Source organism: Halichoeres trimaculatus, unplaced genomic scaffold (genome assembly GCF_033239565.1).
Source record: "Halichoeres trimaculatus isolate MK-OKI-2021-1 unplaced genomic scaffold, fHalTri1.1 fHalTri1_scaffold_10, whole genome shotgun sequence".
NCBI lineage: Eukaryota > Metazoa > Chordata > Actinopteri > Labriformes > Labridae > Halichoeres > Halichoeres trimaculatus.
Window position 1 is genome coordinate 33,261,855 of NW_027437187.1, and position 25,585 is coordinate 33,287,439.

At 39.7% G+C, this 25,585-nt stretch overlaps 1 protein-coding gene across 2 annotated transcripts in view; it reads left to right on the plus strand.

Annotated features, from left to right (window-relative positions):
- The window catches only part of cadps2 (Ca++-dependent secretion activator 2), a 263,694-nt gene that overhangs the window by 216,973 nt on the left and 21,136 nt on the right, over positions 1-25,585 (plus strand). The window contains exons 19-27 of one of the 2 annotated variants that reach the window (XM_074677121.1): positions 1,320-1,461; positions 2,143-2,262; positions 5,403-5,432; positions 10,644-10,799; positions 11,060-11,207; positions 12,146-12,160; positions 15,299-15,373; positions 17,956-18,039; positions 18,191-18,223. In XM_074677121.1, the coding sequence (XP_074533222.1) occupies positions 1,320-1,461; positions 2,143-2,262; positions 5,403-5,432; positions 10,644-10,799; positions 11,060-11,207; positions 12,146-12,160; positions 15,299-15,373; positions 17,956-18,039; positions 18,191-18,223 (803 nt within the window). The remainder of the gene's footprint in view (positions 1-1,319; positions 1,462-2,142; positions 2,263-5,402; positions 5,433-10,643; positions 10,800-11,059; positions 11,208-12,145; positions 12,161-15,298; positions 15,374-17,955; positions 18,040-18,190; positions 18,224-25,585) is intronic. The other variant, XM_074677122.1, reaches the window with a different exon arrangement.

Consider the following 25,585-nt stretch of genomic DNA (forward strand, 5'->3'; position numbering starts at 1 on the left):
ACTGGTGGTCAGTGGTGGTGTTAGGCCAATTTCGAAAATATTAAAAGATATATTTATTCATTTTTGACGCAGACAGCTGGTCCAGGCTGTGACGCACAGACAAACAGTCCACACCATGTAGAGCACAGACAACTTGCGCCACTGCTGCACATCTAGAATGTCAGCAGGGTCTCATATCGACTGTGTCCGTTCCTCACTCACGGTTTCAAAACCCAGTCACCGTAACTAATGATTTGAAGATGTGCTTACTCAAACAGCAACAAAAATTACATCTACTCAGAAATCATCAGTTTCAACATTGAAAGCTCGGACATTTGAGTAAATTGAACTTGCTAACAATTTTTTTTGTTTTCATAGCTTAAACCATCTGAGTAATTTGCACTTTGGGGTTTATAGTGTAAGGTGCTGTTCACAAGACTAGGGTCTTAGAGTGAAACAAAAAAGTGTTGTTGCATTTCAGCCAAGCGTTTACACAGAAACTAGGGCTGGGCGATTATGGTAAAAATAAAAATCCTGATTATTTTAAGTGATATTGAAATCACAATTAATATACACAATTATTCATTTATTCAAAAACTTCAGTACTGATTTAAACACAAGTTTAAAGAACCAGCAAGTGGCACATACAGTATTATTGATACACATAAGTCACACACACTCGCTGTGGCTGCACATGGAACACAGAAGAGCTATGAAGCACATACATCTACACTGTGTGGCATATTAATTATTTTCTTCGATTGTATTGTTTTTATGATTGTCAGATGGCAAAATTGAAATCACGATTAAAATCTGATTAATTGTCCAGCCCTAACAGAAACAGTGTTTTAGCTGACCTAAAATGCAAACTTTTGAAAACGGCCTTCTGAGCAGATTTTTTTCCCGAAACCCTGCCACCATCGCCGTGTTAACAGCACATCACATTCCACTTTGCGCAAACCCATCAAACAGTGCTGGTGGGCTGGTGCGGCTGTATCTGCTGACTGTCTTTCAGCAAAAAGAGCATCTGTTGCTCCACTTCTGCTCTTAGCATTCACCAATACACCAGATGATCAGTTCAACTCTACTTCAGTGGAGATCTACTAAAACGACTTCTTGACGAGACAGTTATAGCGCCAACTACAGCCCTGGCATGCTTACTACTACATACTACAGCGATTTCAGTTCCTGTGTTTCCGTGTAAACTGTAGAGGAGAAGTTGGTCCCTCGATAGCATTAAACAATGAAGCCAGTTGGGTAGTGTAAAATATCTGCAGTTCCATGTGTGTCCACTTGAGGCTGTTTGAAAAAGTCTGACTCTGATTGTCTCCTTATTTCAGCTCACCTGTGCAACGGGGCATTCCACAAACACCTGCAGGACCTGTTCGTCCCTCTGGTGGTGCGCTACATCGACCTGATGGAGTCCTCCATTGCTCAGTCCATCCACAGAGGCTTCGAGCAGGAGACCTGGCAGTCCGTCAAGTAAGGCTCCGCCCACTTGTTCTCCACCTTTATGAGTGATTAGCATCAGAGTAGAGTTAGCTCTAGAGTCCGTGTAGTGCGTTGTTCTACAGCGTGTTATCGGGTTGGATTATAATCCATCAAATTTTTTATCGTCTGGCTTTTGCTTTTGAGATCCAAGAAATTAGCAGAGAAGAGTGAAATAGCTTTGGACTTTTGCAGAGGTATGTTTTGGACACTCTTAATCGTCTTTCATTGTCACCCTTAACCTTCTGTTTACTATCCGCGGCCATTATTTGCCGAGTTGTGACAGTGGCCTCTACATGATTGTGAGACAAACAATAAGAGAGGATGTACAAACCGAGTGTAGCGCGACAAAAGGAGGCCGAGCTGAATGTAAAACACACACAGCAAGGACACCCAGCCGGCGGGAACAATACCCTGACAGCAGCGCTCTTTAACAAAACACACCTGAGCTGAAAGAAACTGGAATGAACAGAAGGAGGCAGTGACTTTTCAGTCTTTTATTGGTGTTTGCCATTGATCAGTTACTTCAGGCACAACAAGTGGCTGCTATTATATTTTACTGCTCTCCTCCGGTGAAGAATTCCCGCTGTTACTGTCCCTGTTTCTTCTCTTTCTCTGTTATTCTCTTAACATTCTGCCTTCCTGACATCGATCGAACTCGCTCTGACCTGGCAGGTCTATAACTAACAATCTAGCCAGCGTTCCTCTTCCTAAAGTCCCCAGCCTTCCTCTCACGCTGCCGCAGATGCCCAGCTTCTCTCCGCCGGCCTGGATGGGACCACTGTGTGACAACACGTACGTGCGAAGTCCAGCGAAGGCTTGGAGACCTTTGGCCAAAATTAGGGATGCACGATATTGGTTTTTTTGCCAATATTCAATATTTAACAACTCATTTAGCTGGTACCGATATTTTTCTCTGTGCATGATTGCAGAGATAATCATCTCTCTTCTGTATTGAAGTAGCATACTGTGTTATGGTGCAAACTCTTATCACATTCATTATGTAATCTTCATTTCTTGTGCAAAATCAGAAAATATAACCTTGAAACTTTTAACTTATATATGGCAATTTCTTCCAAACAAAAAAATCCAAAAGAGAAATTGTACTCCAAAGTTTGATGATGCTTTTTCTGAAAAAAATCAAGGTCCGTATGCACGTTCAGTTAACTGCATGCACAACTGAAAATAATCGGCCAATTAACTAATTACACCATGAAAGAGACTCAGGTGCTGATTACGTCATAATTAAGGTGAACTTCCTAGAAAACCCCATCAAAGAAACTGGAACTGCACGTGTCTACCACTCATAAACAGTTATAAACCTGGTGAGAGATAACAGTGTGACTGAGAGAAGATCAAGAAAAACATTTTTTAGCCGGAGAAATGGAGATTTTATTACAAGAATACACAAACAGCTGTTATCAGGTAGTCAATCAGGTAAACAAAGAGAAAGAGAAAGTTTGGTGATCTTGAACAGAGTAAATGCCTGAGGTGTTTCTGAGCTCACAGTCGAAAAACTCAATAATAGAATCAGTAATATGAAAACTGCTTTGAGGAACAATGCCCCAGTGCCTCGATGAATAACTCTAAAAGTAGTTTATGAACTCTAACATTTCACCACACACATCTCGAAAGGACCCAAATTTGGATCAAAGGATCAAATTTGAGACTTCGATTGTCTCCGTTATCTCATCTGTTCACTGAAAAATGTCATGACCCCCTTGAATCTAAATTTGCTGTATGGCTACACATCACCACCTTTCCAAAGGATTGCCCACTGGCTTTGTGTATTTTGTCTCAAACAGTAACGCATTGCGGGATGTCAGTCTTTAAACAGCCAAACAGGCGCTGTAATCCTGCCGTCAGCGTCTGTAATGGTAGGGTTTACCTCCATTAAGTCTAACGCTCTTTTGGCTCTTTTAGCATAATGCTAATCGATTCTTTTTTTGCCCTTAATACTAATGGCTCGTCATGCATCCAGGCCAGAACTTTAAGTTTGTATGAGGGCTGACTATTTGGCCTTTGATGCAGTGACACCTGTGACCAGAATCAGTAGTATTTTCCAGGATTAAGACTGCATTTCCCATGAGCACCATCACCTACTGTCACAAAGACATGACTCTTACCAAGGTGTATATTTGTTTGGAGAGCAGATCTTTTTAACACAACTCTTCTTTGTTCAAGACAACTTTTCCCAGGATGCAAAGCGACAAAGTTAGGTGTTTACTTATTGTCTGAAAGGTGACAACAAGCAAACTTCGTCAGTTTGTATCGTAGTTTAGTAGCTGGCTACATTTAGCCTCCTATGCTCTGAGACGTGTCTTTAACGTGTAACATTAGTGAATCCTGGTTTGTCTTACCAACACTCATCTACCAATCAGAGCTAACATAACCTCACTCTTTAGTTAATTGACAGACTCTCAAGTTTGAACAGACCAAGGAAACAACAGATCTTGCTTCTTAGGGACTTTTGGTCTACGTAAAAATAACTTATTTTAGTGCTGTTTGGTCTGTTTTCCGGCTAATGGCTTGTCACGCATACGGGTCAAGAACATTACCCACAACCAAGTCTCCAGTCAATAAACATAACGTCTGTTCACAGGGAGCATATGAAAAGTTCAACTGTAAAGCAATTAAACCAAAATGAAATAAAATGGCTCACTTTGGTAAATGCTAAATGTGCCTAAATGAGTCAGTTGCATGTTCTGTACAGACTGCTGCTTAAATTCTAGGGATGGGAATGGAAAACCTGAAAACCTGGTTCCTGTTGAGAATCAATAAGAAATGTTTCAATCCATCAATATCGTTAGTTTTTGTGCTCAACGATTCTCTTATCAATTCTTTACATTGTGCAGGAGCCGCCAGGCCTTAAGTCAACTACTCTGCTGCAGCTATCTTAGCTTAGCAGTTAGATAACGTTTCCCAAGAAAACTCTGATTCAGGATTTTCAGCTTGAAGTTTTACTAAAGAACTGACTTCATAAAGAAATGTACATCACTCTCTCTCAGGAGATTCATATTAAGTACATTTGAAATGGTATAAATCACCTTATTTACCAAAATAACAAAATAGCGCAAGCTTGATGCTAACGTATATGGGAAACTGCACTGATATGCTAGCAGTTAGCATACATTAGTATAACTTCAACAACAGAATAGAATTTCAACTTTCATCACAGAAACATATCACATCAACTCTTTGTAAAAATACTGAGAATCTCAAATGTCAAAAGCTAACAGGCTAATGAAAGGCTCATGGCTGACTTCATAACTACAGAAAGGTTCCAAACAACTTAAACTATTGCTATAACCACTTTGAGACACTAGATGGCCTACTTGAATTATCAATATATTACAACACAGTACATCAACGTCACATTGTGTGCAATTTTTACCTGTTTCTGTTTAATTATGCCCAGAAATATCCAGACTCAGGGACCAATTACATTTTATTCACTTACAGTATAATCTCAATTAAATGTTGTTGACACAGAAAACCTGTAAAGCTACTTTTTGTACCAAGAAAATTCACAACAGGAATTGATAAGGGAATTGATAAAGAATCATCGATAAGCAGAATCGATAAGGGCATCGGTATTGACAAAATGATGACTGATGACTTACCAATATTATCGTGCATCCCTAGCCAAAATATTCCTTTGTGTCAAAAACTCCTCTGCATGGCATGTTTGCGTTGTCATCTGTCCTTTACTGTTTTTACTTTTTTATTTCGTATCTGCTTCATTAAATCTACAGAAACCTCATCCCACAACTCAGACATGCATCATAATTTTCACCTAAATAAAAGAATTGCTAGATTTGTGGAGTCAAACTGTGCTCAAAAAATCATCTGCATGTGTTTGTGCTGTGCAGTGAGCATGTCTCAACGTTTATTTCCATGTGACGATAACACAACAACTCAATTCTCTATTGCAGCCTGCAAGGAATAAATCTACCTGATGTCTTGTAAGTTGTAAAACCTTCATTTGAAATGTTCCTCAGAATCAAAATAGCATAAAAAAACAGATATTTTCTTTTCTATCTGACTCCTCTATGACTTTTCTCCTCTCTAACTCTGATTTCTGATCTTCTTTTGATTTCAAGGTTTTGCCTGTAACAATAAAAACACCTCAGGTTTAAGTATTTTGTTTACGATTCCTGTACACACTCTGCAGAGGAGTTGAGGCTCGGATCCAAAGGTTATGAAAAGACTTCTTGAGAGGCACTCTGAGGAAAGCTCAGATGTTTTATGAGGATTGCAATGATGAGTTATTAAGAGCAAAGAGCACAAAATGTAAAAAAACAACAACATATCAGACTGAAAAGACAACAAAAGAGGTTATGTCTCCTGAGTTGGCACCAACTCAAGATCTTGATGACGCAGATTTATTATCAAGGCAACACAGTTATTGTTTGTGTAAGGTGTTAAAAAGACAGAAAAGCATCATCATGAAATGCTTTTATAAGGAAGTCCACTGCAAAAGAAATGAACTCTGATCAAGTGTTTATGTCATATTTCAAGTAAAAATTGTCTTATTACTCTTGAAATGAGTTGTTCAAACACAAAAATGAGGTCTGAATTGTAACAAGTAAAAAATCAGCCAATGGAACAAGAAAAAATAGCTTGAAACTAGAATAATGTCTCAATAGAAGTAACTTTTCTCTTGCTCCATTGGCAGATTTTTCAAAACTTTTTACAAGCAACTCAGACCTCATTTTTGTCCTTAAATAACTTGAAACAAGACGCTTTCTTGGACCAGTCTGGTGAATGTGGCTCATATTAAGTCCGGCTGCATCCCTGCCCCAGAAAGTTGGAGTTGGACGCAAGCCTCCTAATTTTGCTAGAAGCTGGAGCTGTGACGTGCCAATTTACAAAAAGCAGAGTGGGCAGGACAGGAAGTTGTGCACTGAAACCATCCAAAAATGCCTTGTGACTTTCAAAATAAAACAAACCATGTCAAAACTAGATTTTAAGTAGCTCTACTGTGACGATAAAATGCCGTAATGAGCAAAGCCAGACCAGGAGTCATTAGGTTCGAGGTTTTACAGCCAAACATGAATGAGGAGAGGATCAAATCAGGGTGGGAATACAGGGAACTCTGGTGGTCTGGCAACTGAAGCCAGACTGAGGTCCTGTCCACACGTCAACGTTTCATCCGAACATGCAATGAAAAGAAACCTGCGTATACGTGGAAATGTTGAGGGACTGAAAACGTAGCTAGCATGCCAGGCCTGTAGTTGGTGATATAACCGTCACGTCTAGAAGCGGCTTTTGGTAGATCTCCACTGCAGTAGAGTTGAGCCGATCGTCTGATGTATTAATACTTAGAGCAGAAGTGGAGCAACAGATGCTCATTTTGTTGAAAGACAGTCAGCACATTCAGCAGCACAAGAACTTAGTAGACCACGACTATCGTAACAGCGGTACGGTTGGACTGTTGTATGTCTGCATTTCCACCGAAAACCCCAACGTCAGCGTTTCAGAAAAATTCCACTCTGGAGGCTGTTTTCAAAAGTTTGTGTTTTAGGCCTACTAAAACGCTGTTTCTGTGTAAACATGAGGCTGAAACGCAACAACACTTTTGCGTTTTACCCTAAACACAGTAAACACACGAAGCGTTGCACCTGAGATGCATCTAGTGTATTCCCAATAAGAAGTTTTCTGGGTGAAACATCCAGATATAAAACATCACCATAATCATTTAGAGGCATGAAAGTGGCAGCATAAAAAAACATGACTTATTTCTGAAATAGAAGAAGATTTGCAACTTTGGTTTCTTTACAAGTCACTGAATGCAAAGCCTGAAAAACAGAGAATCATAAATTCGAATTCCAAGACATGGTTGTAGACGGAAGGTTCAGTGTCTTTGTCCTCGAGTTTGTAAAAACTATGAGTTTTGTTTTGTCTGGATTCAAGTTCAGTTTTTGGCTTTTGAATGGAGCTGTCTTGGAGTGTATTGAAAGCTTCCTGTAAGTTTCAAAGAACCTGATACTGAGCAGTAAACAACTGTATCATCCGCAAACAAATAGAATTTGCATAGGGAACATTGTGACCAATACTGTTTATTAACTCCACCAAGGAGGTTATGTTTTTAAGTGAGTTTGTATGTGGACAACATAAATCAAAAATTAACAAATGAATCTGAATGGGTTTTTTGTCAGGATTTTTTTTAAAGGATTCTTTATCATTGTGAGATAGGGCCGTTTTTACCATATGTGTATATAACTCCACCATAAATGGTCGGATTGCTTTGCAAAACAATACAAGACAAGGTCACCATAATTTCTGACAGATATAAAAGTACGATCCAGATCCTGGCAATATTCTGGATACTAAGATCTGGAATATGAAATATTTACTGGGTCATCATAATTTTCAACACTGTCAGGAAACAAATTATCGTACAAACCTGCAACTAACACCAAATTGTAGCAGACAGTCTGCTGAAAGGGAGTATAACATTAAAGTAGGACTAAAGTGTTACCAGATAATCACAATATGCTTGGTGGAGGTCTGCGCTCTCTGAGTGCTTTTCTAGTTTACTGTATGCGGTAAATAACAGTGGTTCCCAAGACAGAGCCCTGAGGAACACCATGTGTCATTTTAAGAGGTCTTAAAGCAGTCATACTGGGATATAATGGATACATATTCTCAAACCAACAGACAGACTGTCCTGACACTGTAATACAAAGAAGTCTGTTCCAATAAGCCTTATCGCAAAAACAGAGACCTCATCACTTTTTTGGCCCCGTCCCGGATCCACCATGGTGTTTTTTCTGTATGAATGTAAATGTGTAAATGAAGTGGATATAGTGCAGTTGTAAAATGTCATGAAATCATGAAAAGTCTCATCATGAAGCCAGAATCAAGAGCCGTACTAATCGTGAGTTGAGATTGCTAACTATAAGCTTTAATGACAGATATGTGTGAGTTTCCTTCAACATTTCTGAGAGTTTTCTTGTGTCTGTCAGTCTGATTCAGAGAGTCCTCAGTGCTGGTGGCCACGCCGGGGTCACGAACGCTGCACTGTGAGGCACTTTGAGGGAATGTTTTTTTAAAGAAGGCTCCTCATTCGCCTTTCCCACCGCACAGACCGCTCTGTTCCTCTAACTCTCTTCTCTTGGCCCTCCTCGATGAAAAAGGAGACAGAGAAAAGCTGGCACTTCATTAGCGAGCACAGACGGGCGAGTGGGATCGTCCCGCTCCCCGGGGAGCTGGGCGGAGCGCGCTCACAGAAGAGCACCGCTAATTAGACATGAGGGGGATAGCCACCAAGCGTTTAATTGCACCGCAGACTCAGCCCAAAGCGTTTATTCCTGTTCGCCACTTGTTAAGGTAACAGTCTTTTAAAGGCGAAGTGAGAAAAGTGAGGGAGTGAGTGGTGCTTGTTTTAACCCCCCATCACCCTCCTACCCCCTCTCTTCCTCCTCCTCCTCCTCCTCCTCCAACTCCTCCTGTGGCTGTCATTCTAGCCGGGCGCTGTACACTTGGATGTCGGTGGTGGCGAGCGTTGCCATGTGTTGCTGTGTAACCTGTGCGCAGGGGAGAAGGCGGGAAGCGTCCATCTGTCTCTGTATCTTCCTGCTTTAAAACACACAGCTAGAAACTTCCAGAACCTGTTGAAGAACCTTAATCCAACCCGAATACTCTCGTCATCTGGAGTTTTCTTTGGAGAGGATACAGAGCAAACAAGATGTCTACTGGTGCATGTGCAGATTTGTGTATCAAATAAGCTATACTCTGCTGAGTCACCAAACCTTGGGAATTATTGGAGTTTTGAGTCCCCAGTTTGAGACTAACTTGAGCTGGGGGAGTTATCTGAGTCATGCTGTGCCACATCAACTCTGTCAAAGAGTAATCACAGCCCTTAGTTGCAGTAAAAATCAGTTATAACTCAGAGACTAAATCAGGGGTCTACAACCTTTACTGTCACAGGAGCCATTTTCCCTCAGCTCACCTGGTTAAAGTCATTCAGGAGCCACAATGTCTACTTTATCTTCACAATAAAATCAAAGTCAAAAAAAAATCTTGACATGGTAAAAAAAAAACAAACATGTAAAATAATAATCTAAATGCAAAGTTTTTTTGAGTTTATTAAATTGTACATGTGATGTCGTAGTTTTTTATTTTTAATATATTTACAAATATTTTTTTAAAAATTGACAAATTTGTTCTGTCACAAATTTCATAAATTTGCAGAATTTATTAGATTTCAAAAGGTTGAAATTATTTTTTTTTTAAATTGAAAATTTGAAAAATTTGAAAAAAAAATAATAATAAAAAAATGTGTAAAAATCCCTCATTATTCAACATTTCAAATGTTTGCCAAAAAATTTAAATTGAAATTTCATAAATTTGCTATATTTCCAAGATTTTTCTAAAAAAAATACAAATTTTATTTTAAAAAAAAATTATTTGCTAAAATTTGCAAAACCTTTAGTAAATTTGGATTTTTTTCTAAATCTGAAAAAAAGTCAAAAAATTAGATTTAAAACATGTTTAAAAAATATTTTTTTTAAATTGCAAGAATATGAAAAAAAACTGAAAGCCTTATTTCAAGAGATGATGCATATTTATTTAACCAAAATGTTAATGCATGATTTTTTTGTTTGTTTGTTTCATTGTCTAAAATCATAAATACCCTCTGTAAGACAAATAAAAATTCTTTATATTTAACAACATTTTTTAAAGCCACAAGGAGCCACTGCAAAGTAGAGCTGCATGAGGCACCAGAGCCGCAGGTTGCAGACCCTTGGACTAAATGCACCTCCAAAAATATGATATATTAACCTTGGAAGCAATTAAAAGCACAACTCAAAATCTTGAGAACAGCAAAAATTTTAGATTGATTCAAACAAAGAAATGCCTTGGAATACAGGCAAAGTTATATTATATATTTCAGGTTACACCTGATGGGAAGAAGGAAATGACGCCACGTCACAGTTCTTCACCTGGAAAAAGACAGGATGTCAGGATTATCAGTGGCTGGTGTTAAAATATTCACAGGCAACACATGATTCAACACCTGAAAACAACTTTCATGAACCTGATGATCGCTGCACATGCTTCTACGAGTTTGACTAATAGGAGTTCACATCAGTAGTCAATGTTTGCAACTCCTCCAGGTTTTTGAGTTGGTGATATTCTCCTAATCTTCCTCTTCGTCTTCTTTGCAGTAATGGTTCAGCCACCTCAGAGGATTTGTTCTGGAAGCTGGACGCTCTGCAGATGTTCGTAATGGACCTTCACTGGCCAGAGCCCGAGTTCGCCAAACACCTGGAGCAGCGACTCAAACTGATGGCGAGCGACATGATGGAGGCCTGCGTGAAGAGGTCAGACTGAGAGCATGACCACCTGTTCACCATACGTTTTATTTTCACTGCGTTTCTTGCCCGGATTGCAGGACAGGATGTTGCTGCATTTTCTCCATCAGAGAAAGTTGGAGTCCAGTTGATCCTCAGGCTAACTCTCATTAATTCCCCGCCAGCCTGAGTCGACACTGACCTTTTTACCACAGTGTCAACAGGCAGAGTGGCATTTAGACCAATCAGAATCCTGTATTTAACTGAGATGATGTGTTTTTTTCCCTCAGAACAAAATCTGCATTTGATTCCAAAATGCAGAAAGCCAGCAAAACAACAGACTTCCGGGTGCCGCTGTCGGTCTGCACCATGTTCAACGTGCTGATGGATGCCAAGAAGCAGTGCTCCAAGCTCTGCGTGTTGGACACTGGGCAGGAGGTGAGAGATAAAAACATTTCTTCTTTTTAATCTAACCTCAATTAATTACAGCCTATGCGCTGCACTATAACGTGTAATTACATCACAGTCTTTACAACAACAAGCGCAAAACCTCCTCCATAAATATCTTGACATCAAGTTAGGATTTGTTTTCTTTTTGGGTCTGTTTGATCGGAGAATCTGCCAGCGTTTCAAACCCTCAGTCGTCGTCTATTTTCAGCCTCGTTCTGAACAGGTGGAGTCAAACTGTCAGGCTCAGCCACTAAAACACGAGCGAACACACAGCAGTCGGGGAGTTCAGGTGTATTTGTGTTCACTTGAAGCGGCCAAGCGCTCGACACAAGCTGTTAAATGGATGACCGTGAAGCCCGCGTGAGGCTGCAGCCTTGGCTTTGCTGAGAGCAAAACCCTTGGCCGCCGGCAGTCTTGACAGAGAGCTAAGATCGCTGTTCTCTTAACCTTCAGCTTCTTCTCTTCTTCAGCTTTCCACTAAGTCGTCGCTGCTCGAAAACACCGTCTGTCCATTTATCCTCGCACACACACACACACACACAGCGAACACACGCCTGCAGAGAGGCACTCAGTGTATCAGATTTACACACATACAGGCTGCGTACAGTGTTTTATTGGCACATTTTATTCAACACTTTGAAGCTGTAACACAACAACAAATGAAAAAATGAAACCTGAGTTCTGCGCGGTGCTCGAAAACCGCGTCTGATGACTTTGTTCATTTGTTGAAAACTGATAGAAATCTGAATTCTGAAAAGCTAAATTGTATTTGATGAATCATTACATCCAATTTAAATGTCTTTAAATGTCACTGATGTTTCTAAGATCCTGATTGGCTGACCTCTCTGCCCTCTCTTCCCTGTCTCATGTCCTCCCGTCCCCTTTTTCATGTCCATGCGTCCTGCACGTCATTGTTTGAACCACAGATTGACAAACAATGGGTAAGTCCGTCCATCACCTCATCACCCTTTTTGTTCCTCATCTTCCTCTTCAAGGTTTTTAGAAAGTTTGGGAGTAAATGAGTATCTTAGAAGACCAGTTGTTCAAAGAATTTAATCCGGATTTGGAAATCCCATTTCTTGCTATCCAGGATCAGGTAACCTGTCGTAGTTCATGCTGGTTTTTCAAAGCAACATTGGATTGGATCACCCTGATCTGGATAGACAGTTTTTAAGATTACCAAATCTGGATTATCAATGCTCTAAATAGGACAACATATCATAATGTGGGCTACCAGTTCTGTAAAGAACAACAGGTAGAAGAACCGACATGGGGTCATTGTAGGTGTTTTTTATTTTGAGAAAAACAAATTAATAACATCAACATCCACTTCCATATTCCTTTTATGGCCCCTCATTTGAGCTACAACAAATGAATAACAAATATAAACTTAAAGAAAAAACTCAAAGTGGATATTTTGAAAACGTCTGAAATGTCCAATAATTAGCAAAATTAAAAGAAAATCAGGATCCTTTTTCATCTGTGAAGCAGAGTCCAGCATTTTAAGCTCTGCTTTTAGAAAGTGGATCTGAAGTTTTTCTCTGGTTTGCTGCAGTTTGCTCAGCTTGATTTGTTCCTCTGTCAGGAGTATCTTTACTTCTGCTCTTTCAGTTTCTCTTTGTTTTTACTTTACTCTACTCAAAGACCTCATTGGTGGCCTAACTAACTTTATTTACTTAAGTCAAGTGCAAAATAAAAATAAAAGTATCAACACTAAATGATCCAAATGTTGTATTATTTGACCAATTTTAAAGTTTTGCTACATTTTCTTCTTGAAATCAATCGTGAAATCCTACCTCCTGTTGGGATCAGGATAATCCCGTCTTTTTGGATCAAAGTGATCCAGACCCTACTAAAAAAGTTCTGAACAACACAACTAAAGGTTTGATCTGGAATAAAACTAGGATTGGATTACCTGATCTTATCCAATGTCGAAATCCTTCTTTCCCTTATGAACAACACATTTTCAGGATTTAATCCAAGCCGATAACCGAAATCTGATTAGATTACCTTAGAACAACTGGCCCAGAGAGCTTAACTGAGCTTTTTATTGGCTAAACACACCTTATCTCGCCACTGAACTATCCACAGGATATTCCACTCTAAGTGTAAACCATTGAATCATCTGCATACGGTGTAAACTCAGCAAATGTTTCCGCTCTGGGTCAAAGGAAATTCTCAAACGTTCATCCTTTCAGTTAAAAAGCCACAACACCTTATTACAAACATGTTTTCTTTGGGGTCCTTTTGTGTTTTCTTCTTCTCATGCCAATGTCTTCACTGAGACATTTTTATTTTTTGGTTTTAAAGAAGCTTTGTCAGTACTAAACTCTTGAAATCCTGGCTCCCTGTTCCATACATCACAGGTATGATGATGATAATCTACCCAGGTCTTTGGCTCGTGGTGGAAACACAGACGAACAAAGGACCTTGAACTATCTGGTCAGAAAACAGCTCTGTTTGCTGAATTGTTATGGTTCTGTAGAAAATTTACTTCCTGAAACTGTCAGTGGAAACAGGCCCTTAGAACTATCAACCCGTTTGTGCACATCCAAACAGCTTTGGTCACAAGATAATTCCTGTTGCGCCTCCACTGTGAGGTTTGACTGCACCCACATCTCCAGCAGAGACTCTTGACTTTCATGTATGAAGTTAAGCTGGAAACCGCTTGTGTTCACTCCACAGCAGGCATGGTGAAAGAGGCTGACCGCTTCCCTCTGACCCCTGACCAGCCGTCTGAATGGTGTCAGTCTGACCCTGATCCAAACCTTTAAACCAGAGTGGTCAGTTTGTCAATCAGCAGCACAACAGTCAGGCAACCACTCGGCAACACATCCTGCTGCCTCTTGCTCCTTGTTTACTCCTCCTTCAGAGAAAAAAAGCCACAAGGTTTACCATTTAATCCACTCTGCTGCTGGATGAACAATTTCTGCTTCTGTCGACCTCTGTTAAACTTGGCCGATCATGAATTTGTTCATCAGTCTGCTTTCGTTTTGTTGCCGAGGGGATTTAAATAGTGTCGGTGGGTCGTGTTGAAAATGTGACCCAGATCAGAATCTAAAGCATCTCACGGAGCTGAAGTAGCCGCCGTGCCTGCAGCTCAACCACCAGATAAATGTTTTTAAAAGCAATAATTGTTCTTTTCAGTTTTAGCCGCGCGCATGGCAAAGACCAAACAATTTCTTCTCCTTTTTCTGCTTTTTATGGCGGCCTTTGTGGAAATAAAATGGGCCAAAGCAGCAATGTTAATTGAGGTAAGAAGAGAAAAAGAGAAAAGCTCTCAAGATTTGCCAAAAAAGATTCGGCGTGCTTAAAGAGAACTGCCATTTTGTGGACTTGTGAAGGGAAAAAAAAAACATAATTAGGGCTGGCGGCGGTGACCTCCCTGGACCTGCAATTTGTCAGCGATCCGTGCGCTTTGTTGATTGAAATTTTTAATTTGGGTGTTCTTTAGACGGCCAGTGAAAGGGCATTGTCGCCAAGAGATGAACTCCCCTGCTGCTGCTGCCATTCAGCGCTCGGCCCCGGCCTTTTTTCCCCCCTCCTCCCTTCAAGGGAAAAGGTGCCATGAATATGTTTTTAGGGGGGGCCCAAACGAGACATGAAATGGCGGATTAATTGAATCTCGTGTGAGCCTTTGGTCCTTGCAGCTGGACCGGTGCTTTAGAGGAATACAAGGCTGCTCTAATTGTCGGGAGCCGCACAAAAAGTATCCTTCAGATTCCTTCGCTTTTTCCAGCGCGGACGGGAATGTCAGTCAGCCACATAATGGTCCTATTAGCTGCTTAACTCAGCGGCGTTACACGGATGGGAAGGTTTTTCACGCCTCGCCGTGTCGGGGGTGTGTGTGTGTGTGAGTGTGTCTTTGTGAGTGTGTGAGGACTCGATGTTCATACCGAGTGTTGTGGGTTTTCCTTTCTGTCTTTTTACAGCACGGACAATGCTGTTGTTCTGTAACGTGGAAGAGTCATGTTCTGGGCCTTTGTGCACCTTCAGTTTTCTGAAAATGATAAAATAAATATTGCTTTTTGTCCCCCTCCTTCTCTCCTCTCCTCCTCTCCTCTTCCCTCCCTTCGCAGCAACAGTACCACTCCAAAATCGATGTCCTGATCGACGACACCTTCAAAGAGATGGTTTCCTCCCTCGTCGCTCGGGTAAATCTCTTTTTATCCTCCAGTCAGATCCTCTCAGGGCGTCTTTTGTTGGCCTTTTGTATTATTTAACTGGTTTCTAGAGCTTTATCTCCTATTTTCATCAGTATTCCTGTTTTTTGTCTTAGCGTTATCTCAATCGATATTTTCTCTTTGGAATATTTGGTCACACTTCTTAGAGTGAGCTAAGCTTCTGTTGTTGCTTTTGTTTTCTGTTATAAATTAAGAAAATCTTCGGATTCATTCAATCTGATCATGTGCCAAAGTGGCGTCAAATCAAAGACTTTTGAACAACAAAGAGTGATAATATTAAGGTCTTTATTTATTTGACTTTTTTTATACATTTGTGTTCTTAAATTTAGCTTTTTGAGGATTTTCATTTTTACTTTTGGTTCCGTTTCTAAATAAAAGCACAGAATCGTTACTCTGAACATTAAAACAAATGGTTCTTATTGCTCAACGACTCATGTTCTTAATATATAAATTACTGTGATGGTATAATGGTGGTTTGATCCCCTTCTAAGCTGAGCTGTCAGTGTTAGCGCATTAATCTCAGCGCAGTAAGGATCAGAATTAAATGCACTTTAGTTTTTTTTTGGCATGCTATTTGCAAACTGTATTGCACACTTCAGATGCCAGGTTGGAAAATAAAGTCAGAAGTAAAAAAAGTTTATCGAGTATAACACCTTTCATAGAGAGCTGTTGCAAGAAGGTTCCTGGTTCGATTCCCCGGTGCCTTTGGGTGTGGTGTTTGCATGATTTCCCCAGTGCATTTGTGGGCTCTCTCCAGCTTCACCCAAAAGTGTGCTCATCAGGTTAATTGGTCACTCTTAATTGGCCGTAGGTGTGAGTGTTTCTGATTGGTTATTTGTCTCTACATCAGGGGTGGCCAACCAATCAGAGACCAGAAGCCACACATAAATGAAAAGACATAAAATGAGAATCAAAACATTTCAAAGTTTCTATCAATCTATCATTCTAGATAGATCGATAGATAGATAGATAGATAGATAGATAGATAGATAGATAGATAGATAGATAGATAGATAGATAGATAGATAGATAGATAGATAGATAGATAGATATCCATTATGAAGGCCTTTTAGATTAAAATGATTAATAAATGTCATAGGCTCCGCATTTGGTAAAGTAGTATTTAGTAGTATTTGATATTTTTCTTAAAGCCTAGAAAATTGACAGAGGCTGTTGTTTTAATAGGGTGACAATATAAAAAGAAGAGAAAATGAAACTTAAGTATCAATGTCATCACCCCAGTATTTTATCAATACTGATCCCAATATTGGCATCAATATGTTCATATTTTAGAATATATATATATATATATATATATATATATATATATATATATATATATATATATATATATATATATATATATATATATATATATATATATATATATATATATATATATATATATATATGTACGTATGTATATTAAGAGAGAGAGAGAGAGAGAGAATTTTTGTTTTATGTTTCCTATTTTTTATGCATGGATCACAGAGCCCCACACCGAAAAGGCAAAGAGCCACATGTGGCTTGCGAGCGGCAGGTTGGCCCCACCCCTGCTCTACATGTTAGCCCTCTGATTGGCTGGTGACCTGTTCAGGTGAACCTCAGAACATTAAAAGTGCCCAAAAAGCTTAAAAAAATAAGGAATGCTGATGTAGAAATGCAAACAAACGGTAACAACAGCAACAGTATGGGACCGCTTTTATCAAATGTGTCTTGATCGTCGGCAGAGGCAGCGCAGTGTGTTAAAACAAGGACTTTAAACTGATTTCTGAATTTGATTTGAATTCAATATGAAGTAAATATATAATGAAAGTGATGTTGGTTTTCTTAATGGGCACCTGTGAGCTTTTGAGCAACACAGTTTCATATAAAACACCCAGCTGGCTTAGTCAAGGAGTCAGAAGTTGTGAGCATTTTCAGTTGAAGCTGCTACTGTTGAGCTAAGCATACAGGTGCAGTTATCAAGTTCCAAGGGATGTCCTTAGGTTTGCATGTTGTGATCAGTCAGGCCTTAATGTTTTCAGTATCATGCTCAAAGTCTCAAATGCTGTATTAATGCTTCAAAACCCATTGTACAAGTGCTCTTTAAATTACCGTAACTCCTTGACTATTTGGGCAAGTGAAAAATTAAAGCAGGTCCTTCAAGAAGAAAAAAGCTTTGCAGCGATTTCCAGGGTGTTATGGCCCTGCATTGGAATCCACGTGCAGGGACACCCCAATCACAGGCAATAATAGAGCAAGCTGTTCTAATTACCGTAACTCTTCAACAATTTGGGCAAGCCAAAAATTCAAACAGTTCCTGAAAGAAGAGAAAATGCTTGTCAGAGGACTTGGCTTTTCTCATGTGTTGTTAAAAATTCTTTGTTTTATTTCTTATAAATTTTCTGTGTTAACAAAAAGACAGAAACAAAGAAAGTTTGTGTTCAGTCCAAAAGACGTAAAAGAAATAATGTTTTTCTGACTGTGCTGCTTCATTAGTTCAGTTTTTGGTGGAGGTGGAGGGAACGACAGCCCTAATCCGTCTTTGTGTCTCTCTCCTCTGTCTGCAGTTTGCTGCCATTTTTGACGGCGTCCTCTCCAAACTCTCCAGATACGATGAAGGCACATTCTTCTCTTCAATCCTCTCTTTCACAGTGAGTAGAAGCATGTTTTGTTCCTCAAACAGAGAGCGCGGAGCTGCTTCTTTCACTGCTCAGCCTGTTGTTTTCTGGGAACCAAATCTTCTCCTGTTGAACTTCAGTGTCACTCTTCTTCCTCTTCTTTTTCTTCCTCTTCCCCTGAAAGGTGAAAGCAGCTGCCAAATATGTGGAAGTCCCTGTGAGTCTGTCACTCTGCCTGTTTTTTATTCTTCCTGTTGTCTTCCATATTTGTGTTTCCATCCACATCCTGTCACTCGTGGCGTGGGGTGGAGAAATGATCAGCCTGGAAATGCAAAGCGGACGCTTTTTGCATTAAGTCATGAGTTTATTTCTTTTCTTAAGTTTCACGTCAGAGCATGTGCGAGAGATAAAGAGGATTATTTTAGTCCGTCTGCAGCTTCAGAGCCAGAGATCACACAACAAGCATAATTGATTGCACTCTTGTCCTTGGAGATGTGTTATGCTGAGGTGTTGGTTTGTAGGCGGCGTTGTACGGTGTTGAGCGGTTAATGAACGACGACGGCGGCGTGACAAAGATCAGAGGCTGCGACGAGCCACCGAGCAGGCAGGAAGGAGGGGGGATGAGGAGGAGATGCAGGGAGTACGATGGGGAGTAAAAAAGTCGAGGTGTAAACGTTTGGCAGCGCCCGAGGTGTGGAGGAGGGAGAGGTTTAAGCTGCGATGTACAAGTTGACCCTGTATTTTACAAAGTGATTAACAGCTCGGATTGAGACAAAGAATTCCTCTGTGGTTTTAATTTTTGCATGTTTAAAATTTTCCGTTGATTTAGGTTGAAATCTGGCAGTTTTTGAAAGCATCCACTGGGACAACTGACATTTAAGATGAGATTTTCTTACAATCTCTCCAAAATAAAAAAAAGTTTCCATCCCATTTTAACACAAAGTTTAGCCTATTTCTGGCTCAGTGCCAGCTGCAGCCCACACCCTTAGCTTCCAACTGTAACGATGTGAACACACTCACTAGCCCAAAAACCACCTGTAGCATCAGGTTTCTCGACTCATGAGCTATGCACCTGACTTAGCATGTTAGCACAAGCTAATCAGTGGTATTTGACACATACCTGGTTAGCAGAAAGCTAACTTGCGTTGCTCTTTGGCCTGTGCTGCTCTCCAAGTTTCTTAAAGTGAATGAAAGTTGAGCCAAGCTTCACCCTCATTTAGGTAAAAGCTTTACCAGTTTGGTGTTTTGTTTTCCTTTGTTTGTTTTTTTCTTCTTCCATGCTATGTCCACTAACGTAGCTGCTTAGGATAGCTTCTTCCACTGGCTTATGTCAACACGCAAAATCACTGGTGCACTGTGTAATTGGCTGAGATTACCAAAGCTACTCTCCGCCCACAAACGTCCCAAAACAACCAAAACATCAACATACAGGCTGAGTAGGGGGTTTGAGGCAGACACAGACACTGACACACATGTATAGAAGCCTATAGGAGACAATTATGCAGGATCAAGGTCTTTGCACACTGAGTCCATTTTTTCAGATGCTTTTTTTCGATCCATTATCCAAAAAAAAAAATGTCACTCACAGACACTTGGACACTGAATCCGATGTTTTTATTTTGTATAAATGCGAAAATTTGCGGTACAAGAAAGCAGTGATCAAGCATGTGATTCTTAGTTGGTGATCCCAAGCAACTGCTGTCAGTACGTTTGAGGTATGCACGCACGGGCTACACTGTCACACACACAAATTCCCAAATTTTCATTTATCATCCAAACATCGCCAGAAATGTGTTGAGAAAACTTGTCCGAAAATGTGATGTTACAAGCAGACTTCAGCGTCTCTGAATAGTCAAACTATCCAGGAAATGAGCTGGGATAAAACCGAACCTGTCCCAAAAAAAATAATGACAGATGGGCAGGCATGAAAAAATGCAAAAAAACGAACTTGTTCAGACAAAAAAAAAAAGGACTTGGTGCTCAAAAGCCTTTATTCCTGTAACGTTGACATTTTATATTTCTCAGAAAAATCCTGCAGACTCTACTTTTTATGGTTCATTACGACTTTGAAGTTTCATACTGAGAAATATCCTTGCACTGAAAATAACCCTGATGCTCCCTAAAGTTGGGACATTGTGTAAAATGATGATTAACAACTGATATAAAAAATATTGTTTATTGTTCCATTGAAAACATTGCACAGACAATTTATCACATGTTGACTCACATGTTCTCAGTCATTGGTCTTAAGCTCCTTTGAACATCCATCTGTAAACTGTCTACTACAAAGCCACGCTGTTGTAATAAGTGCAGAATGTAGAGCAGGACTCAGGCTGATTACACTGTAAAAAACTGAACTCTAATCAAGTGTTTTTGTCTTATTTTATGTTAAAATTGTCTTATTACACTTGATATGAGCCACATTCAACTTATCAGTCCAGAAAAATGTCTTAATTGATTAAAAATTGATGATAGACTGATGTCTTACTACATGTAACTTCTCTCTTGTTCTAGTGGCAGATTTTTTTTAACTTGTTACAAGTAAGTCAGACTTCATTTGTTTCTTTGAGTAACTTTAAATAAGACATTTTTCTGGACTGGTCAGGTGAATGTGGCTCATATTAAGTCTAAAAAGGCAATTTTTACTGAAAATAAGACAAAAACACTTGACAAGATTTCAGTTTTTTGCAGTGTAATAGAAAGTTAATGCAATATCATTCAAAATAAAATCAAGCTCTTTTGTGAATACGCCAAGAAAAAATGCCAGACAGTTTTTCAGAGCTCGATAGTGACAAGCTTTCTTCTGCAAAAAGAAAAAACTGCAGTCTATGCCCCACCTTTGAAGACCTTTATGGTCTTCATAAGAAGTGAAAACCTTAAATAAGAGAGCTGAAACAGTTCATGAGTTTAATACAGAAATATCTGTTTGTAGATCACACAAGTTTTGTAAGAATGAATCATAAATCTGACGTGAAAACATTGTTTGAACCGCTGAGTTAAAGAGCACCAACATAATCCCCCCGACCCTCCTTAATCCCCTGCCCCACCACAGTTCCTCCCACCTATCCCATCATGCTCTCTGGTTCCCAGCAGACTTCCTCCTCAGCTGCTTCCTCCCCTGAAATTATAATGTAAGCGCTACCTCGGCCTCCTGGTCCTTTGTGCTGAGGGAACCTGACACAGGTAAGCCTCTTTTGCAGGTGGTGGGTAGAGGAGGGGGCGGGGCTTTTTGACCTCCTTGTTTCACGGCTCCACCTACGACAGTTTGTCACGAAAACATGAAGCTTTAAAAACTTTTGTCTTGTTTATGTATCATGGGAAATATTTAGTTAGTAAAAAAAGTGTGTGGTGTAGTTTTTTTTTTTTAACTCTGCGCTACGACATAAATCCAAGTGTTTTAAGCTTTTTAGTCTTTTTTTTAGCATCTGTTTGTCTCTGATGACTTAAAAACACATTTATATTTTTTCTTCTGTTTTGATTCAATATTTTTTCTGGAACAAAAACTAAAATAAAAATTGTCTGAATCCCACACTCAAACTTACGTTTGCAAAGAAGTTTTAAAAAAACATCTCATTTTTCGGTTTTGAAGGACATGCAAATATTCATTATGTATCCTCAGCTGTGACAGACATGCAAGGCTCTAATGTAGCAACAGAATATTTTCTTCAAAATAAAATCCAAAATGATCAGAATTCTTCTTTTAACAGACACATTCCCTGGTTCAACTCAGGTCAAGAGTTTAAATATGAGCTCCTGAATTTGTCTAATACTTGTATGAAGATATGCCAAAAATTTAAAAATTCAAACTTGTTTTCGTAAAATAACAAAGCAGCTGTCCGAAAGTCAGTGGGAAGGGGATGCAAACAAACCAATGGCATGTGAAGGCTCCATTAATGCTAAACAGACTTTATAAGTGAAGACCCTAAATAACATTTTGCATTAATTACAACAGCATGGCTCTGTAGTAGAAGAGTCCAGGTGTATAACTGGGCTGCTTAAGTCCTGATTTGTCACCAACTGAAAACATCTGGAGCATTATGAGACAAGTAATATGAGAAAGGAGACTCTGAACTGTAGAGGAGCTGAAGCTGGGCTGAAGGCTTCAGTAAAGGCCATAAATCCTGCCCCCTGTATGTAAACAGATGGGACACTGGTCACTAAAATAAAATATGCAATTCAATAACTTCCCCACAAACGTGGTCTCTGAAGTTAGTTTTTGTCACCCTGATGTTTTAACGAGTAGTTTAATGCTTAAAAATAAGTGTGCTGTTATGATTGATCCTGGATTGTGTTGCACTAGATTCTCAGAGTAAAAGGGAAATGACTGGAGAAAACTAAGAGTGTAACATTTTCCCGGTTTTCATCACCCTGAGTTTCTGCATGGCATTTTCATAGTACGTTAAATGTGTAGATCCAATACAGGGATTAAATGTTTATGGAAAACAGATGCAACGGTGGATGCATGCGCATATAGTATAATAGTTTGTCAAGCTGTGTTTTTTTAACTCCCAGGTTTGTGAAATAGCAGTGAGTGGATGGAAGAGATCAGCAAGTGGACAGATATGAGGTGGAGAAACATTTTTTAGTGGAGGAGTCTAGCATGTACCATAGAGAGGAGTTTTCACACAACTGTCACTCGATGCTCATGTCTGAATTATCCATTGACACTTACCAGACTTTGAAATATGGAGGACCAAAACACTTGATAATCAACATTTCAGAAATATTGCTTTGGATTTATGAAAGCTGTAATAAAGATGCAGCTATTGAGAGTCGTGTGATGATTTCCTCTGTTGGCAGACATACCTTTCGATTTCTTCACTGTCTTGTGGATCAACCAATAGGCAAACAGTTCTACCAAAGTCACATTTGAGACCGCCCCCTCATTTGAATAACATTTCCTTCTGTCTTTCATACTGGAAGTGTCTGCAACATAAAATAAATACGTCAGCAGAGCGCTTTTATCTACTTTTATATTGGTATTTAATTTATTTTTGTGTTTATTTTTATGTAAAATATATATATATATATATATATATATATATATATATATATATATATATATATATATATATATATATATATATATATATATATATATATATATATAATTTTTTTTTTTTTTTTACAATTTTTTAACTTTCACTTTTATTTATTAATTTTATTTATTAATTTTAATTTTGGCAGTTTTGGTCCTCCATAGTGAAGTACCAGGACATGAACATCAGAAACCCCTCAAACCAAACCACTTAGTCTGAGACCCAGTTCAGAAAACTAGGTCCAGTGATGAACTGCATCAAATATTTTAGAATATTAATGGTTGTGTATTCCAGGGTTAATACAACTGGAGTTACTCTAATTTTAGATTAATTATAAAATGTGTTTCTGTTAATCAAAATTTATGCTCACTAACAATTGACTCTTTCTCGAGTCCATGTTTGGTCATAACCTCGGCCCCAAGCCAACGTTTTTATTAAATAAGCAAAGTCAAATTTAGAATAGTTAATATCGCTTGTTTGCAGTCGAACCTTAGACTGTAGAAAAAAATGGACGTCATCTTGCTCGGCTCGAAGTGAAGTCGCCACGAAAACTGCTCCTCCTGGTGGCTGGCTGCATTATAGGTCAAAAATCAGTCTCCCCAGTCATTCCAGATGGGCTGTGGTCAAACTTTAACAAATTAATACACCTCATAGAAATGTTTCTCACATCTGATTGTTGCGGTGATTTGGAGATATCATTTGGCTAACTTGTAGTCAGGTCCTCTTTTTTCTGAAGAGTTTCGATTTCAGTAGTTATAAGAGGTTGTTGTTGCGTATTTTTTTCAGGGATTGTAGAATATTTAAGGAAAAAAATCTATATCATTTTTGTCACCTGGCTCCACTCAGATTCTCCCAGAATCCCTCACAGTCTCTACTGAGCAGACTCTGGCTGCACAACCACTACCAATGGCTGCGTCTGTGACGGGGGAATTTTGGCTTCAAAACCATACAATGGTAAAGGCGGAGCCACGCTGTCCACTCTATAAACAGTCTATAGTTCATCACTGAGACCTTCAGGTGAGAGTCACCAGTTAGCATGGTCGCTATTAACTCCAAAACACCTGTTGCTCTAATGGTCAAAACCTGATAGACCCTGACTCTATTGTGTCGTATCATTTTGGACGACTGACCACAGAACATCCAGACATTTATGTGTTGCTAATAGTTTGAATTTAGTGTTTAATGAATGATAACTCTGTGTAATTTTGTCTTCTTTACTCTAACTAGATGAGAATCGAGGCGTCTCTTCCATATTTATCCACACTCAGTGGTTTGGAGTGGATCAGTGTGTGTTTCTCACACGTGTTGAGCAGGTCTGACGTGCTCACACTCCACAGCCAAGATAGCAGTGACTGACAGCCGCACATGCTCGTATCCAGCATATGCACACAGGCGGCGCAGCAACACAAACATTGGAAGAGCGAGCATCAGCACTGGCTCTTCACCATCTCTAACACACGGCGTACACCAGCGTTTCTGAGCCGTGGGAATCAGACATCTTCTCTTTACGCTTTACCCGGGCTTTTTCAAACTTTCCAGGAATATGAACAACGGACAAACGCTGATGTTGTACAAACAGGAGAATGATGTTTTCTCTCCTGATTTTTGACATCATAACCACAATTATTCCAAATTACAGAGCAACTGCATGACATGATGTGCACACACACAATCAGCACCTGGTTGACATGAACTCAATCCAGAGCCGGAAACCAGGCTGGTCCAGGTGTGTAATTACCTGGCATTTCACCGCTTTCCTCCCCCAATTATTGTGAACAGCACTCTCCTTACACTGTTTCACCTCCTCCTCCTCCTCCTCCCTGTCTACATCCACCAGGTAAACTTTACACTCTCAATTTATTTTTCCTGTTGTCAGAAGTTGACGAGCAACCAGGCGGCCATTATCCCGGCGCGGAGGGGATTATTGGTGTTTGGCTACAAGTTCAGAAACAGAGCGTGACAAGAGCGCAGAGTGTGTGTTAGTTCTTGTCCGGCTCGCCTTCCTCTCGTGTTAAAGTCTTAATCTCGGCGGCTGGAACTGTGCCGGCGTCTCGGATCTGTCATGCTGCTTTGTCACCTCGTCAGGCCCAGAGAAAAGAGAGGTAAATGATTGAGACTAAGCCTTCAGGGGATGGAGAGGAGGGAAACTGATGTCTCAAGTGACAAACAGGGCAGGGATACGTCGCCTGTGACACACACACACACACACACACACGTAATCTTGATGTTGTTGTGAAGATCTCTCTCGATCTGACCTTACCTGAACTTGTACTGAGGAGTTTGATCTTTCTCACCTTGTTTTCTCTCCTCATCTACACCAAATTTCACTTCCATTAAAACTTTGAAACAAATGTGAAAGATTTGAGTCAAACAAGCCGTTTCGTATTTTTTCCATTTTTTTCAGGTGCTGATACAACTTTTCTCCTTTTACAAACTCTAAATGAAAAAGTAGAAGATCTTTGAGACCCACGCTCAGCCTCCTCAAAGAGGGGTATTGTGTGTTTCTTGTATTTCTGCTGTCCCTCTGGGCCCCCTGTATT